Source organism: Lepisma saccharinum, chromosome 22 (assembly GCF_977018435.1).
Source record: "Lepisma saccharinum chromosome 22, izLepSacc3.1, whole genome shotgun sequence".
Lineage (NCBI taxonomy): Eukaryota > Metazoa > Arthropoda > Insecta > Zygentoma > Lepismatidae > Lepisma > Lepisma saccharinum.
The window spans coordinates 51394549-51409712 of record NC_139250.1 but is presented as its reverse complement, the minus strand read 5'-3'; the positions used below and the strand labels follow the sequence as shown (position 1 = coordinate 51409712).

Sequence of the window (15164 nt, the reverse complement as noted above, 5' to 3'; positions counted from 1 at the left end):
CTAGACTTAGGTGGTTAAATAACTCTGATGATACAAATCTAAACAATTATAATAGAATAAAGCGAGAAGTTAACCGAACGTTTAGAAGTAAAAAAAGAGATTACTTGAAAAGCAAAATTAACGAAATTGAAACAAAGAGCAAAAATAAAAATATCAGAGATTTATATAAAGGTGTAAATGAGTTTATAAAGGGGTGGCAACCTAAAGTAAACTTGATTAAAGATAAAGACGGTGATTTTCTTGCTGACCCAAGCGATATTCTAAATAGATGGAAGAACTACTTTAATGACCTTTTAAATGTTCATGTAGGAGATAAATCAGAAGTGAATGAAGTACACACAGCAGAACCTTTAGTTCCAGAACCTAACTTGACTGAAGTTAAAGATGCTATTAAAAGGCTAAAGAATAACAAAGCACCTGGCATTGATTTAATACCAGCTGAGTTAATTAAATATGGTGGAAATTCATTAATATGTCAAATTCATAAATTAATTTGTTTAATATGGAATAAAGGAGAAATCCCTCAACAGTGGAAAGAATCCATAATTGTCCCTGTGTTTAAAAAAGGTGATAAAATGAACTGCAATAATTACCGTGGAATTTCTCTACTCTCAACAACATATAAAATATTATCTAACATTCTTTTAACAAGACTAACCCCATATGCTAATGAAATTATAGGTGATTATCAATGTGGATTTAAACGTACCAGATCAACTACAGATCAAATTTTTCACATCAGACAGACACTTGAAAAAAAGTGGGAATATAATCAAAATGTCCATCAACTATTCATTGATTTCAAAAAAGCATATGATTCGGTCAAAAGAGATAAATTATATAATATATTAGTAGAGTTTGGAATACCTAAGAAGTTTGTTAGTATGATAAAAATATGCACCAGTGAAACAGAAAGTAAAATTCGTGTGAGTATTAATATGTCTGACAAATTTACAATTCATGATGGGTTAAAACAAGGAGATGCATTATCTCCATTGCTCTTTAATTTTGCCTTAGAATATGCTGTTAGGAAGGTAAACGAAACTAAAGAAGGACTAAAATTAAATGGTGTGACTCAGTTGTTAGCATATGCAGATGATGTAGACTTACTGGGGGATGATGTGAATACAATTAAGAATAATGCTAAAATATTTTTCAAAACTGCTAAAGAGATAGGTTTGGAAGTTATCAAAGAGAAAACTAAATATATGCTTATAGGCCGAAACCAAGTGTTAGGTAATAATCAAAATCTAATTATTGATAACAACTCGTTTGAACCAGTTTCCAAATTCAAATACTTAGGAGTAATATTAACAAATGAAAATTATATTAAAGAGGAAATAAAAAGTAGGCTTAATTCAGGAAATGCATGTTACTTCTCTCTTCATAAACTTTTGTCTTCTCGTTTAATATCTAAGAAACTAAAAGTTAAAATATACAAAACAGTAATTTTGCCTGTAGTATTATATGGATGTGAAACTTGGTCCCTTACATTGAAAGAGGAACGTAAATTGAGAGTATTTGAGAATAAAATCCTTAGGAAAATCTTTGGACCTAAAAGGGATGAGGAGACAGGTGAGTGGAGAAGGTTACATAATTTAGAACTACATAATTTGTCAGGTGGCCGCGGTGGATCAGTCGGTAACGCGTCTGACTACCATACTCAAGGTCCCGGGTTCGATCCCCGGCCGGTTCAAATCCGGGAACTTTTCTAACGGTGGAAGCGGCCCCGGCGCCTACCCAGCGTCAAATAACATGGGTACCTGGGGGAAACCCTGGGGGATAAAGGCGGTCAGGGGCGTGATGCTGATCACATCACCCCCACTCACGACCGGATCAAGAAAGTGTGGGGCGTTACCCCCACACCCCCTATGCGCCTTCATGGCGTGGTGCTATGTACAGGGGAACACTTTACCTTTTTTACCTTTATAATTTGTCTTCATGTCCAGATATTATTAGAATAATTAAATCAAGAAGACTTAGGTGGGCAAGCCATGTTTCACGAATGGGAGAGGAAAGAGGAGTATACAGGATTCTTGTTGGGAAACCTGATGGTAAGAGACCTGTAGGAAGGCCAAGACGAAGATGGAGGGACAACGTTGAGATGGACCTAAGGGAAATCGGTAGGGATGGAGAAGAGTATATAGATCTTGCTCAAGATAGGGAAAGATGGAAGGCCTGTGTTGCTGCAGCCATGAACCTTCGGGTTTAAGAAGGCTAGAGAGTTAGTTAGTTAGAGTTAGTTAGTTATATATAATATAATATATATATATTGGATATTAAATATGTGTTATTTATTGTTATGGGGAATCGAAAAAATGGTTTTCGTATGTGAAACTGAAACCCCTCCTCCCAACGAGAAGTGATTGGTAATTTGTCTCCTTCCCTATAGTAATACCTTCCGCCTCCACGGAATATCATAAATGTATGAAGACTTATATTATGTACCAACCAGAAGCATAAATAAAACACATTTATGTCTTCACATGTTCATTTTATTCCAATTCATGATCACCAGTTGTATGTAAATGTTCGCAAGAAAATTTCCGGCAGAAAGTAACTGTAAAAGTAACTTAGTTACTTTTCAAGCACCAGTAATTGTAACCGAGTTACTTTTCAAAATGAGTAACTGTAACTCTGTTACTTTTTGAAGCAAGTAACTGTAACTGTAACTAGTTAGTATCTAAAAAGTAATTTTCCAAACACTGGTATTTAGAACAAGGTGATGGACAGATTGAATTTCTTTTTTTTATATAGAATTTGTGAGCATTGTGCATCACTACCCCGAAACTGTGACCCGAATTATTCCGTACCGTAAATTCATTGTGAGAGACTTGATTTAAAGAATTTGTGAAAGTTCAATTAAAGAGTGTATATTTTACTTAAGTGATCGCTGCAATTGTTTAAAAGTATTTGTCTTATTGCAGGACAAAACCGAAGCTGTATTTCCTTTCATACGAAACGGAATGAGATTAAAAGAATTCATATATTTTGGTACTGATATTGCCTAATATGAAGATATACGTTTCAGAGACTTGACTATATAAGTTACTTGGCTATGTAATTATTAGAGACAATTAATCTTCGCACACACTCAAATGCTTGGAACAAACATGGAAACATTATACTCTGTCCGGGGTGTCTTTCGAGCAAGCGAACGAAAATAAGTCTCTGCGCAAGTACTGACGCGAAACGGCTCCACCAATGAACAGGTGAGAGCGAATGGAATTGCATGTAGTGGAAAAGCGTACTGCTTCTCTCTGCGCTCGATTCCCTCCTGCTCCATAGATTCCGGGGACAGAGCGTAGTTGACAATGGATACTATTAAACTTGACATTCTATGGCACCTACAATAAATTGCAATCTGCAAACGTAATGATAAATATGTAAACGTAAAGAAACTAAGCAAATTAAATACAACACATGTGGTTTGTTTATTGTATAAAAATGAGTTTAGAACATAGCTGGTATAGCTAAACTCAACAGCCCGTGACTGAAGGAAATCTGATAGCTTATTGCTCTATCCCATTAAAAAAATGAAGCATTTCAGGCGGAAAAAAATATATTCCGTTTCCAACTATGATATAATAATTTAATACTAAAATTGATAAACGCTGTAAGTGCCACAATAATTCAAACACCGTTTTCCACGTTAAACTGTGAAATGTGCCATGCTTTATAATGTGGTAAACGTGAAATGTGGCTGGTAGCCCTCTAAGTAGTTCAAAGGGCGTGTAAAGAGGTCACTCGTGTGAACGTTCTTACGGGCTGATGTGCGGAACGATGCGATTTCCAAACAATTTCGCTTTTGGCACTTACAACGTTTACCAATTTTAGTCCTCAATTCATAAATAATACCTGTGTGAGAATGCCAGAAGTACGTTCCGGAGTCTTCCGCCTTGAAAGTGTACCTGAATGACGTACTGGAGGGAATGGAGCACTGCGTCACCATCTCCACCCCGTCCATGTGTGGCGTCCCCCGTTGAAGGATGCCGTGCCAGTGGATGACGGAGCCTTCTCCCAGCAGCCTGTTATGGACGGTCACTTTGATTACGTCGCCCCGGCAAACCTGGGACAGCAAGAGGAGTTACGAGAGGAGACTCCTTGACTCTAGCAATGATGTTTTAGTTTATGTGTGAGAAATATTTCACCTCCGAGCCTCTAGTCAGTTGTACCTGCTGAGATGGTGAAGGTGGCTGAAGGCTATGTTCACGTCACCCCTGCTATGGCCGAAACTGAGAACGTGAGGGGCCCTTCCTGTGAGGCTATATGGCACATAGACAGCTTCAGAGTTTATATTTACTTCGCTTATACTAGTTCCATTGTTCAAGTTCACTCGCTCTCGACCCCAGGTTTTCTCTTTTAAAAATCAAATTTTTGGTCAAAATGTACTGAAATCTGCTACGGACATACCTTGGTATATGAAAGCATGGTGACGTCATAGCGAGTGTTGGAAGTGGTCTCTTATTGGCTCTTTTCACTTTGTCGGGAGGTTGCAATTGTAACACGACATGCATACAGCTTTGGTTTCTTTACAGCTCGTTCACATGTGCTTGTGGAAAGTCCTATTTCCTGCGACAGTCTACGCAACGACTTCTTTGATGAGCCCAGCAATCTGCTTTTCACTTCCTCCGCCTTTGCATCCGGCAGTTGTGGACGTCCTTCGTCATGCATATCCAACCACGTTCCCGTTCTTTCCAGTTTCTTCACCAAATATTGATTGGAAGACTTTGCAAGCGGTTTCCGGACACCAAACTGTGCAATAAATTGTCTCTGGCACGCCTTTATGGACTCCGTTTTGGTATTTAACGGCAGAATCGCCCAGGCTCACGCGATGCCCATTCAAGACTGTGGCACCATCTCCAAGGTATGTCCGTAGGAAATTTCATTACAATATCACCAATAGCTTAATTTTTAAGAGAGAAAATCAGTGTTCGATAGCGAGTGAAACACCATGTATAAATCGACTCTGAGATAACATTTTCGGACCATATTTTTAACTTGGTCTGGTCTTCGGTCTATTATATTCTTATATAGATTAAGATTAATTATTAAAGTACTTTCTTCTGCATAATGATATCCAATTCCACGTTGGAAATAATAATACCACGGATCGTAGTCTACAGTGTGACTGCAATCAGTAAATAAATTATGACGATAAACATCTAAGTTACTTTAAATTATTTTTCTTTGCATTATGGCATACTTATAATTATGATAGCCTATATAAAGAGAGAAATGTACCACGTTCAATAATAAATAGCCTGAGGAATTATGTGCAAAAAATCTGGCAAAATGTGCTTGCAAATATTTTATATACATCTGGACTAACATGTTCAAAATACAAAGGCACATGCATGAAAAGCAATAACAATGAACAGAACTCGAGAAAAGAACAGAAACTGCTACACACTCATCGAATATGTATGTCTCAAATGTCTCAAGACATTTATCGAAACTACTTGATTTTGTAATAGAAAGCATTTCTTCACATTTACACCATTCATTCTTCCTGTTTATCTGAACGTACTACTCTGGAGGTTGGCCTCCGTGATGGCGTCGTTGCCTTGTAATCAAAGGGTCCAGGGATCGATACCCAGTGGAGACACATAGTCGTTCGGATCCCACTTTAAACTGTAGGTCCAGTCCCAATTAGCCTTACTGTGCACAAAGTAGACTTAAAACACCAACTCAACTAATCAACCTACTCTGGAGGTTGAGAAATATATCTAACGTTGCAGACTTACGGAGGGTGAATTTCGTGTTACGAATATTAGATATATTTGGTTTTATTTTTTCTCTAAAACGAAATAAGTACGGAGTCTCCCTTCCTTCTAGTAAACACTAGAAATGATGGGTTTTCACTTGATACCATAATACAGTCCGGTGGAGGCACAGTGGTTCGGATCCCACTATAAACTGTAGGTCCAGTCCCGATTAGCCTTACTGTGCATAAAGTGGACTTAAAACACCAAGTCATAATACAGTCAGGGATACTTCTTAACTGTAAAAATCTCTTTGACTTCCAATGTGATTGTTACAACCCAGAAGTGTCCGTGAGAGTCATCTCCCAGTATGCACGGTTAGGAAGCCAGAAGGTAAAATGTAGAGTGGACATTCCTTTAAACATATTTTTACGCATTCTACTTTTTCACTTTATTATTGATTTTGTTAGCACTAATTGGATATTAAGTAGCCCAGAATCCAATACCTATAATTCATTAGAAACAGCGGTCAGGAACAACGTCACGTTAACACAATATTATTACCTGTTCTGGCCAATAGGCGAATCGTGGCAGTGGAGGCGTTCATCCGAACGGATTCCATTCAGGAGACGCAGCAGACTCTGCCACGATGATTCAATGAAGGTTGCCATCAAGCAGTGCCAACATGATACGATGGGTCAGACAATAAAAGCCGATGGTAACGTGAAGTCTCCAGATCGGAGGAGGTGTGTTCTCTGGCGTTCTGATTGTGCTTCTCAGTGCAAAACTGTCGCGTCTTCTGAATGGAACCCGTTCGGATGAACGCCTCCACTGCTACGATTTGTGTCTGAACCAGCCAACGTTCCATGGCAGACTGATTGCCAGACTTGCATCTGCCTAAGCATGGGAAACTGCTGCGTATATGCAGCTATATTCCGCCAAGGTTTCCAAATGATATTGGTAGATACAACATGCGGATTCTATATTCTTTAGACTTCGAAATCACTTTAAATTGGAACCAAACGTATTACAGAACTGTCATTCACTTTAAAATTACCATGTATTTAATAATGGGCTTTTAGTGCGTTAGAAACCGTTGTATGCAAAAACGCGTTTTATGATAAACTAGAAAAAACGTATATGAATGTACGGTAGAGAAGACTAGTTAATATACCGATCCGCCAAAGCTAGAAATAACCTAACCTGAATAGCAGGACCAGGCAGCATTCGGTTGACGCTCTTCACCGCCGTCTCGTAGCCGTCCGCCGGGATGCACTGAGGCAGGTCGCAGTCCTCTGGGCTTGTGGTGGAACAGTTACCGCAGGCGCTGTAATAGAAATGTTATGGCGTCGCTTAGCCTATAAATAGGATGATAAGTCTCCGTATGCATCCAATTGGTGCGGTGAATATTAGGTTCAAATATGGGTACACTAGAGTATATGTAATAATAAATCGTTAAACTCCAGAGTGATCCATTCAAGTGTAGACCGCCGCATCAGTGTTTGCGTTATTAGCAAACGAGGCGCTCGCGGTCGTATGTGGACACTGTAGACTGTCCTTGAATCAAGTGATAAGTTTCCGCGACTAATCTTGAATTGTTGTTTTAAGTCCACTTTATGCACAGTAAGGCTAATCGGGACTGGACCTACAGTTTAAAGTGGGATCCGAACCACTATGAGCCTCCACCGGGTATCGAACCCGGGACCCCTTGATTACAAGGCGAAGACGCTACCACTGCGCCATCGGGGAGGCTCGCCGCGACTAATCTAAAGAGTGATTTATTTACTTACCAATTTATGAAAAAAGGTGTTGAAATTGGACGCCTTAGTTATTCCCACACTTTTGACACCTTTTAATGAAGTTAGCCATAACTTGCTGCCTTTCCCGTTCATTAATGTTGGTAATTTATTTGTGGATGTTAAGTTTCAGTTCTTCCAGGGTGTATAGATCTGACTTGTGTACAGCATTTTTAATGTAGCCAGAGATAAAAATCACATGGAACTTTTACACCCGGGAATCTTGTTTGAAATCGCATTTGAACTTGACTTGCCGATTGAGTTAACATATATGAGTCATAAATGAATACACGCTGTGCTGTAGAAAATATTTTCTGAGCCATAACACACTTGCGGTTGACTATACTAGAAAAGACACAACACGTAACAAGCACCTTATCACTTCACAGTCGCCAGACTAATAAACAGGCCATACAATAGAAAACAATGACCCTTATCACTTCACAGTCTCGTGTCTACTTTCCGGACCTCAGTAAAAACTGGTTTCTAGCCCCTCCTCGCCAGTTTACGTTAATAATAATCGTTTATTTTAAGTGTTGAGCACAGTATGAAACCTTATACAGCACTAAGTCAAATACAAATACAAAAGCACTAAGTTACACGAATAAAATACATAAGCTGCAGAATAACATAACATAACAAGTTAGCATATCCACACCTCAAATTAAGTTTTCAATGAGATCCATTATATCTTTGATACTAATAATTGTTTATTGTTATATAATATTGTGCAATTAACTGTGTATTGTTCTAATAATAATAATGATCATATTTATTGAAGTGATGATAACGATTAAACAACCACTATGTTATACAAAATTAAAAAATAGAATACATAATTATAAAATAAAACAGTGGATCCTACAATTTTATACTTCAACATAAATTCAGATTGTAGGTTTCAACAAGATCAGCTACTAAACCTCTTGCCTTGTTTAGGCATGTGAGAATTGAGATATACCTATGGGAATATCTGGGAATTTTATAAGCTATATTATTCAAAAAGTATTCACTGTCAACTTGGAAATTTAATATCTTCTCTACAAAATTTAACCTTTTCATTTTTCATCTTTCTTCTAAGGAAAACATATTCAACTGTGATAACCATTCAGAGTAATGTTGGTCATAGTAGTTTTTTTTAAACTTTGTGCATAATAACCTGATAAAAAGTTTTTGAACTGATTCAACTTTTTGAAGGTGACTGGTTGCAGTCAAAAACCATAATTCATTTGCATATTCAAGAATACGACGAACTATCGTTTTATACAGGAATATTAAGGTATCTTCCCTTTTAAAAACTTTCCATGAGAAAAATATATAACCAAGCATTCTCTTTGCTCTTTTGCAAATTTCTGAAATGTGCTCATCAAATATGAGAGAGGAGTCTATTACTATTCCTAAGTCTTTATGACTGTCGCACACTTGGATTTTATTTTCATAAATAAAATAGTTGGAGACTATATAATGAACTTTCTTAGTACATCTTAAAACTTTACACTTTCTCAAGTTAATTTCCATTTCATTAATCTTGCACCAATATGTCATTCTATCGAGATCAGCCTGAAGTTGAGCGACATCATTATTTGTTAAAATACTCTTAAAAATTTTTATATCATCTGCATATAGTAAACATGTGCCAGATTTAAAACATAATGTAACATCATTGATAAAAACAGCGAACAGAATTGGGCCAAGTGGCGACCCTTGAGGTACTCCACAAAGTATTTCTTTTTTAGAAGAAGTTGTTTCACCAATCTTAACAGAGAAACTTCTATTTACTAAAAAGTTGGAAAACCATTTCAGAAATCGTGGTGATAATCCCATTTGGTCGAGTTTGTAAATTAATAGCTGATGGCTGACACTATCAAAGGCTTTAGCCAAGTCAATAAATAAAATATCGGTCTGGGATTGCTTCCTAATGTTAGATTTAAGAGAGCCTATTAAAACCAATAAATTTGTGATAGTAGACCTTTTTCTAAAAAATCCATGCTGATTTCCATCAATATATTGTTTAAAAGAAAAAGACAAATAGTCAGCAATTATGTGTTCAAAAACCTTTGCCATGGAATTTAATATAGTAATTGGTCTATAATTATTAAGATCATTGGCTTTACCATCTTTGTTTTCAGTTACAGGTACAATAAACACATTTTTTCCAGATATCTGGAAATATTCCAGAAGTAAGTGACATGTTGTAAATTTTAGTTAACAATGGTACAAAAACATCTTTGTTTGCTTTCAAAATAAAATTAGGTATGCCATCAGGACCTATAGAAGACCTGCCTTTTAGTTTGTTAATTTTATCACTTACATCCTTTTCCAAGATAACAGGTACATCAATTAGGTTGGTGTATGAATGAAGATTAATATTTTTAAAATTTGCATTACTTCTTTTTGAGAAAGATTTGTGAAAAAGCTCACAAAAAGCATTAGCAATATCATATTCATTGAACAGTACATCATTATCATAAATAATTTCAGTGATAGTATTTTCTCTCTTCTTTCTATTAAAGTGAAACCAAAAAGCATTCTTGTCACCATTAACATTGTTTTCTAAGGAGGAGTAGTAATGCTCCTTTACATTAGAATATTCCTTTTTAACATCTTTCCTTAATTGGTAATAAGTACTGTAATATACACACTTATTTGTAAGTTTAAATTTATCATGATACCTTCTCTTTTTATTGATCATTCTCTTTAGTTTCCTTGTCATCCAAGGCAGTTGATTGTTTGTTCTTTTAACTTTAGAAGGAATATTGTTTTTTAATATTGCATACACATTTCTAGTCAGTTCCATAACAGATTGTTGTACATCATTAGATATTTCAACCATATATGGTAAATGCAACAATTCATTATAAACATTCACATAATCACCTCTGGCGAAATTAAGACATCTATAAATATTATTTTCCCTTGTATCTATATTGTCTTTTTTAGACCTATCCAATTCAAAATAAAATGAAAACGGTGGATGAAACTTATCAATTTTAGATAAAGGATGTTCATTAAAACTAATGTTACAAGTGGAAATGTTAGTAAGTAGAAGATCTAAAACATTAAAAGGCAGTGAAGGGTCATACGATACATTGTGCTGAATTAGATTTGAAAGTGTTGCGATTTCAACAATTTTTTCAGCCTTTCTTTTAACATAATAATTAGAACAACACAAATTTCCAGTAGCCCAGTCAATTCCACCAGCAATAAAATCTCCAACTAAAATTATTTCCTTGTGTTTCATTAACATTTCTTGAACTACCCAATCAAAGTAGTTTGCAAACAAGTCACAGTTTAAATCAGGTGGCAAGTAATGCAATCCTATTATGGTTGGATCAGAATCATTTGACATTTATTTTACCCAAATTACATCCAATTCTGTAAAAGGTGATTAAAAGATCATAAACTGAACCTTGTTTTTAATAATTAAAAGACAACCACCACCACCAGATTTCTGTTTGTTTAAATCCAGATTTCTATCTTTTCTTATCACCCTGTACATTGGATCTAAATCTATGAAATAATCTCTATCTTGTTTACACCAACTTTCTGTAAGAAAAATTATGTCATAATTTTCAATATTTATATTGCTTACTAATGTTTCAAATTTGGTGTTAATTCCTCTAACATTCTGTTAAAAAACATTTAATCATATTATTACTAAGGAAAGAACTACTTAGGTTTTTGAAGTTGAGTTTTCTCCGGACTTACTGTTACTATTTGTATCAGATACACTTTTGTCTTTGTTGGCAACTATATTGTCATTTTTCAATTCGCCAAAAAACTTTGTTACTAATACCCCTTTAGGCCATATATTTTCATCGAATAGTACATCATAGTCATCCTGGGAAACAGATACATGAAAAGAAGAGTAAGAATCATATTTAGTTTTCAGCCTTGTACATACCATTTTCTTTACGGAAGAAGTTTCAGCAATATATTGCTGAAGGTCAGAATTTGAAACTTCAGGATGAAGTCGAGTCACAAATAGAGCTCTCTGAGGAAAAACCTTGCGTTGCACTGCTAACCTAGTAGATGGATTCTGACCTTGCACTGATTTCTTCACGTCGTTCACCTGTTTGTTTACATTTTGCAAGGTCGAAGCTTGATGAGTGTTTTTTGAACCAGATGCATTTAAAACCTGGTTGTTTTCTATCGACTGCACTGATTGACCCAGAAACTTATCAGATCCCTTATCTGTGCGAGTTTTGTGAGCTACTGTAGATAAAGGTAAACAAGGAGTACTGCGGGGCATTCCGATTGTGTTTTGTTTTTCTTTCGGAAGATTCGTTTGAATTACGTGTGCATAAGTGTTTTGTAGAATCTTTTTTTCTTCTGTTTTCATTAGTACTTCATTCTGTTCTTCGGCTTTAAGAGATTGAATTTGTTCACTTACATTCTGCACTGTCGAGATCAATGTTGACATAATGTCTTTAACATGGCAGCAACTGAAACAGTTTACATTACCTGGCTTTTGTCCTCCAAGTTGATGCTCTTGATCAATATCATCTTCATCACTATTGTCACTATGTATTGCCATTTCTTCATTATTTTCTCTATTTATGTCCATGTTTTCATTGGCACTATCGCGAGCAGCTACACAATTCACCGGAACGGGTCGTGGCGTCACAGGAGTTTCATCGCTACGCTGTTGTAAACATTTCGTACATTTATAGGTAGATATGTCGTTCACCATAAAAAATTCAACTTCATATTTAGAAAGTTTCAAACATGGTTTAACGTGAAACCTTGTATTACAGACAGCATGCCAATACCTGTTGCTTTCCATAAATTCCTTTGGAGCAAATTCCACAGTGATCAGAAGCAGGTGCCATGTTGAAACGATAATATTAGTGGGTGTCTTAATAAAGATGAAATCAGAAATTTGTGCGCTTCGAAGGCGACTATTTTAACCACCTCCTTTTATATAACTGGTACGTAAATCACTTTTCAAAATAATTACGGAAACTGTTGTGCTCTTGTTTCATCGACACTCTACGATGCCGACAAACGGCCGCGAGTGTCTGGCTTGCAATTAGCGCAAACACCGACGTGGTGGTCTACACTTCAATGAATCGCCTTGTAGTTAGCCAAATATGCCATCATATGAGGGAAGGGGAAACCAGGGCAAAATTATCTCCCGGGGTAAAACGATCCTTCGTACTTTCTGCTCGGTTGTTGGTATTAAAATGTACGCAATTCATGTACAGTGGGATCCACTAGTATTGCTCGACAAATTGTCCATGACTATTTTCATTAATTTTTAACTCACATCCTATGTGTATTTAAGCTATGGACTTTTATGTATACTGGTGCAGAAGTTGTCAACAGCTTGTTTTGAGTTTTCTTTTAATTCTTAAAGCTCGTATTGAGTCAAATAAAGTGCACGAGCATGGTGATGGACAATTTTCACGGTAAAACTCATGGATCCCACTGTACTACCTCTTCAGTTCAGATGAAGCCTGTCGGTGTGAGTAAATTTCGCTTTTCAGCACTGTATGTATGCAATGCTAACTCTGAAAACAGTCACAAATATTTAGGTGTTTAAGGCATGTGCTTTTGTCCTGTATATTTAAGATGTCGTTCAGTCGTGGCATTGTGATTTCTTTGGTAACAGCATTTGAACTTCATCTACCACTTAGTTCTTTGTTTCAAATATGTGTGTTCATTTCTTGTACGTACAAGTGTGTGGGGGTGGGGGGAAGGGGGCTGGAGTTAAAGTGTTCTTTTGAATATCTTCCAATCTTAGATTCTATCAACCTTTCGGACAGAAAGTTCACCATACTCACAGCTGCTATTAGTGCCACAGTAAATGGCCAGAATCTTGACAGCCGAACCTATAAGACTCCACAAGCGCAAGCAAGCTGCCCATCAAGAAATCATTGACAAAACGTTTATGTGTAAAAGTTTGTAACATTTAAAAACTTCCCTTAGTCTTGCACTAGGATAGTACGTTGATGAAAGATCGAACATATCAAACGAATATGAAAGCAACTGTGGATAGACTTCCAGTACATACCTATCACAGGTTATGAAGTTGACAAAATACTGGGTGCTGGATAGATACCATCTGGAACAGGAGAGGTATAAGGAAAAACCATTCAGGAGCTAGCTGCTCTTCTGGGAGGTGCTTCATGATATTGTGTGCATCAGTTTCGATACAACAGCTTCTAAGACGGGAACGATGAAAAGTATCTGCATTCTGTTGGAACAATGTATTGCAAGAAATTTGTTGTATTTAGCTTGCAGGCACCATATCAACAAACTGCAAGGAACAAGTTGGAGGCCCATTTGCGGTATCTTAGAGCTAAACTGGTTAGAGATAAGGTATCTTCCAAGGAAAAGCAAGAAATGATAACTTGACTTACTTGTCTGAAGGCTCGTGATGAAAACCGGAGTTCAATATACATGAAACTGACAGACTCTCCAGCTAATGTGATTTAAGGTTACAATATGAAATGAAAAGCTGGACTGACTCGCACAAATTGTAAGATAAAAAAAAAAAAGGTAAAGTGCTCCCCTGTGCTTAGCACAACGCCATGAAGGCGTATAGGGGGTGTGGGGGTAACGCCCCACACTTTCTTGATCCGGTCGTGAGTGGGGGTGATGTGATCAGCATCACGCCCCTGACCGCCTTTACCCCCCAGGGTTTCCCCCAGGTACCCATGTCAGTGAAATAAATTGTTGTCACTGAAAGTTGTCTACGATACTGTTGAACGTTTAGTGGCTCTTATATCCAACTTTAATGAGTCAATAACAAGGAAAGAAAGCGAAATGGAGAGCCTAATTCAGGTCGTCGGGCACGATGGAAGTCATGTTTCAGACGCTTGGATTTGGATTTTATAGAAGTTGATTTTGAAATGAACACCGACTGAATATTGAAATGAATCTAATATATTGTTGTAATGAATTGTAACTCTGTAATAAATAATTGTATTAATTTCTTTGTGCAAATAGTACAAATTCTTTATTAATCATTCAATGCTTTAAATGTCCCATATATTCCATATACGTTACATATACATCCTTAAGCAAAACTTCATCAGAGGCCTGCATAGTTTGACTTTTACCTACCCGCTGCCCACTTGTCCGCGAGAACAGGTATACCTGCTCGCCTGCCCACGGCAACGAGTCGACTTGCGTCTTTACCCGGGTTCTTCGTCTTCAAGGCGCTTTGCGCTTACGAGGTAACTGGGCATTCAACAAGACCCAGGCATCTGCAAAACCTGCTGGAAGGAAACAGCCCTCCGGCAGCGTGTCGCTACAGGCGTTTCTTCACCACGTGGACAGCTGCAGCCAGTGTTGCCTACTTACGTAGCTCCTAAATCCTACGAAGTCCTAGGAGGAGCTCTCTGCTCCAAGGAGAATGTATATACAAGTTAGCGATTTCAGTTTAGCGTAAGCCGTTTATATCTTTTTGCCAGGGAATGCACGCAATATTACAGCTTCATTTATCTAAATGAATGATCGAGCAAACAAAAATCTCCTCACTTAAAACTAATTGTTTTTCATTGCATGGTGCCTTAACCAGGAACGCAGTGGCGCAACCAGGGGGGGGTTCATTGATCATCAATCTTGGACGGAAATTAAGTCTAGCGGAGGGGCAAGGGTGGGGGTCAAACATTAAAGCACAAAAAAGAACAGGCTAGTAGAATGTAAGAGTAGA

The 15164-nt window shown here is 37.1% G+C and overlaps 1 protein-coding gene across 1 annotated transcript in view; it reads right to left on the bottom strand.

The window, feature by feature from the left end:
- The window catches only part of LOC146004713 (multicopper oxidase 3-like), an 89167-nt gene that overhangs the window by 51299 nt on the left and 22704 nt on the right, over positions 1–15164 (bottom strand). The window contains exons 3-4 of the mRNA XM_083143668.1: positions 6909–7032; positions 3859–4069 (exon numbers count right to left, since the gene is read on the bottom strand). Of these exons, the coding sequence (XP_082999794.1) occupies positions 3859–4069; positions 6909–7032 (335 nt within the window). The remainder of the gene's footprint in view (positions 1–3858; positions 4070–6908; positions 7033–15164) is intronic.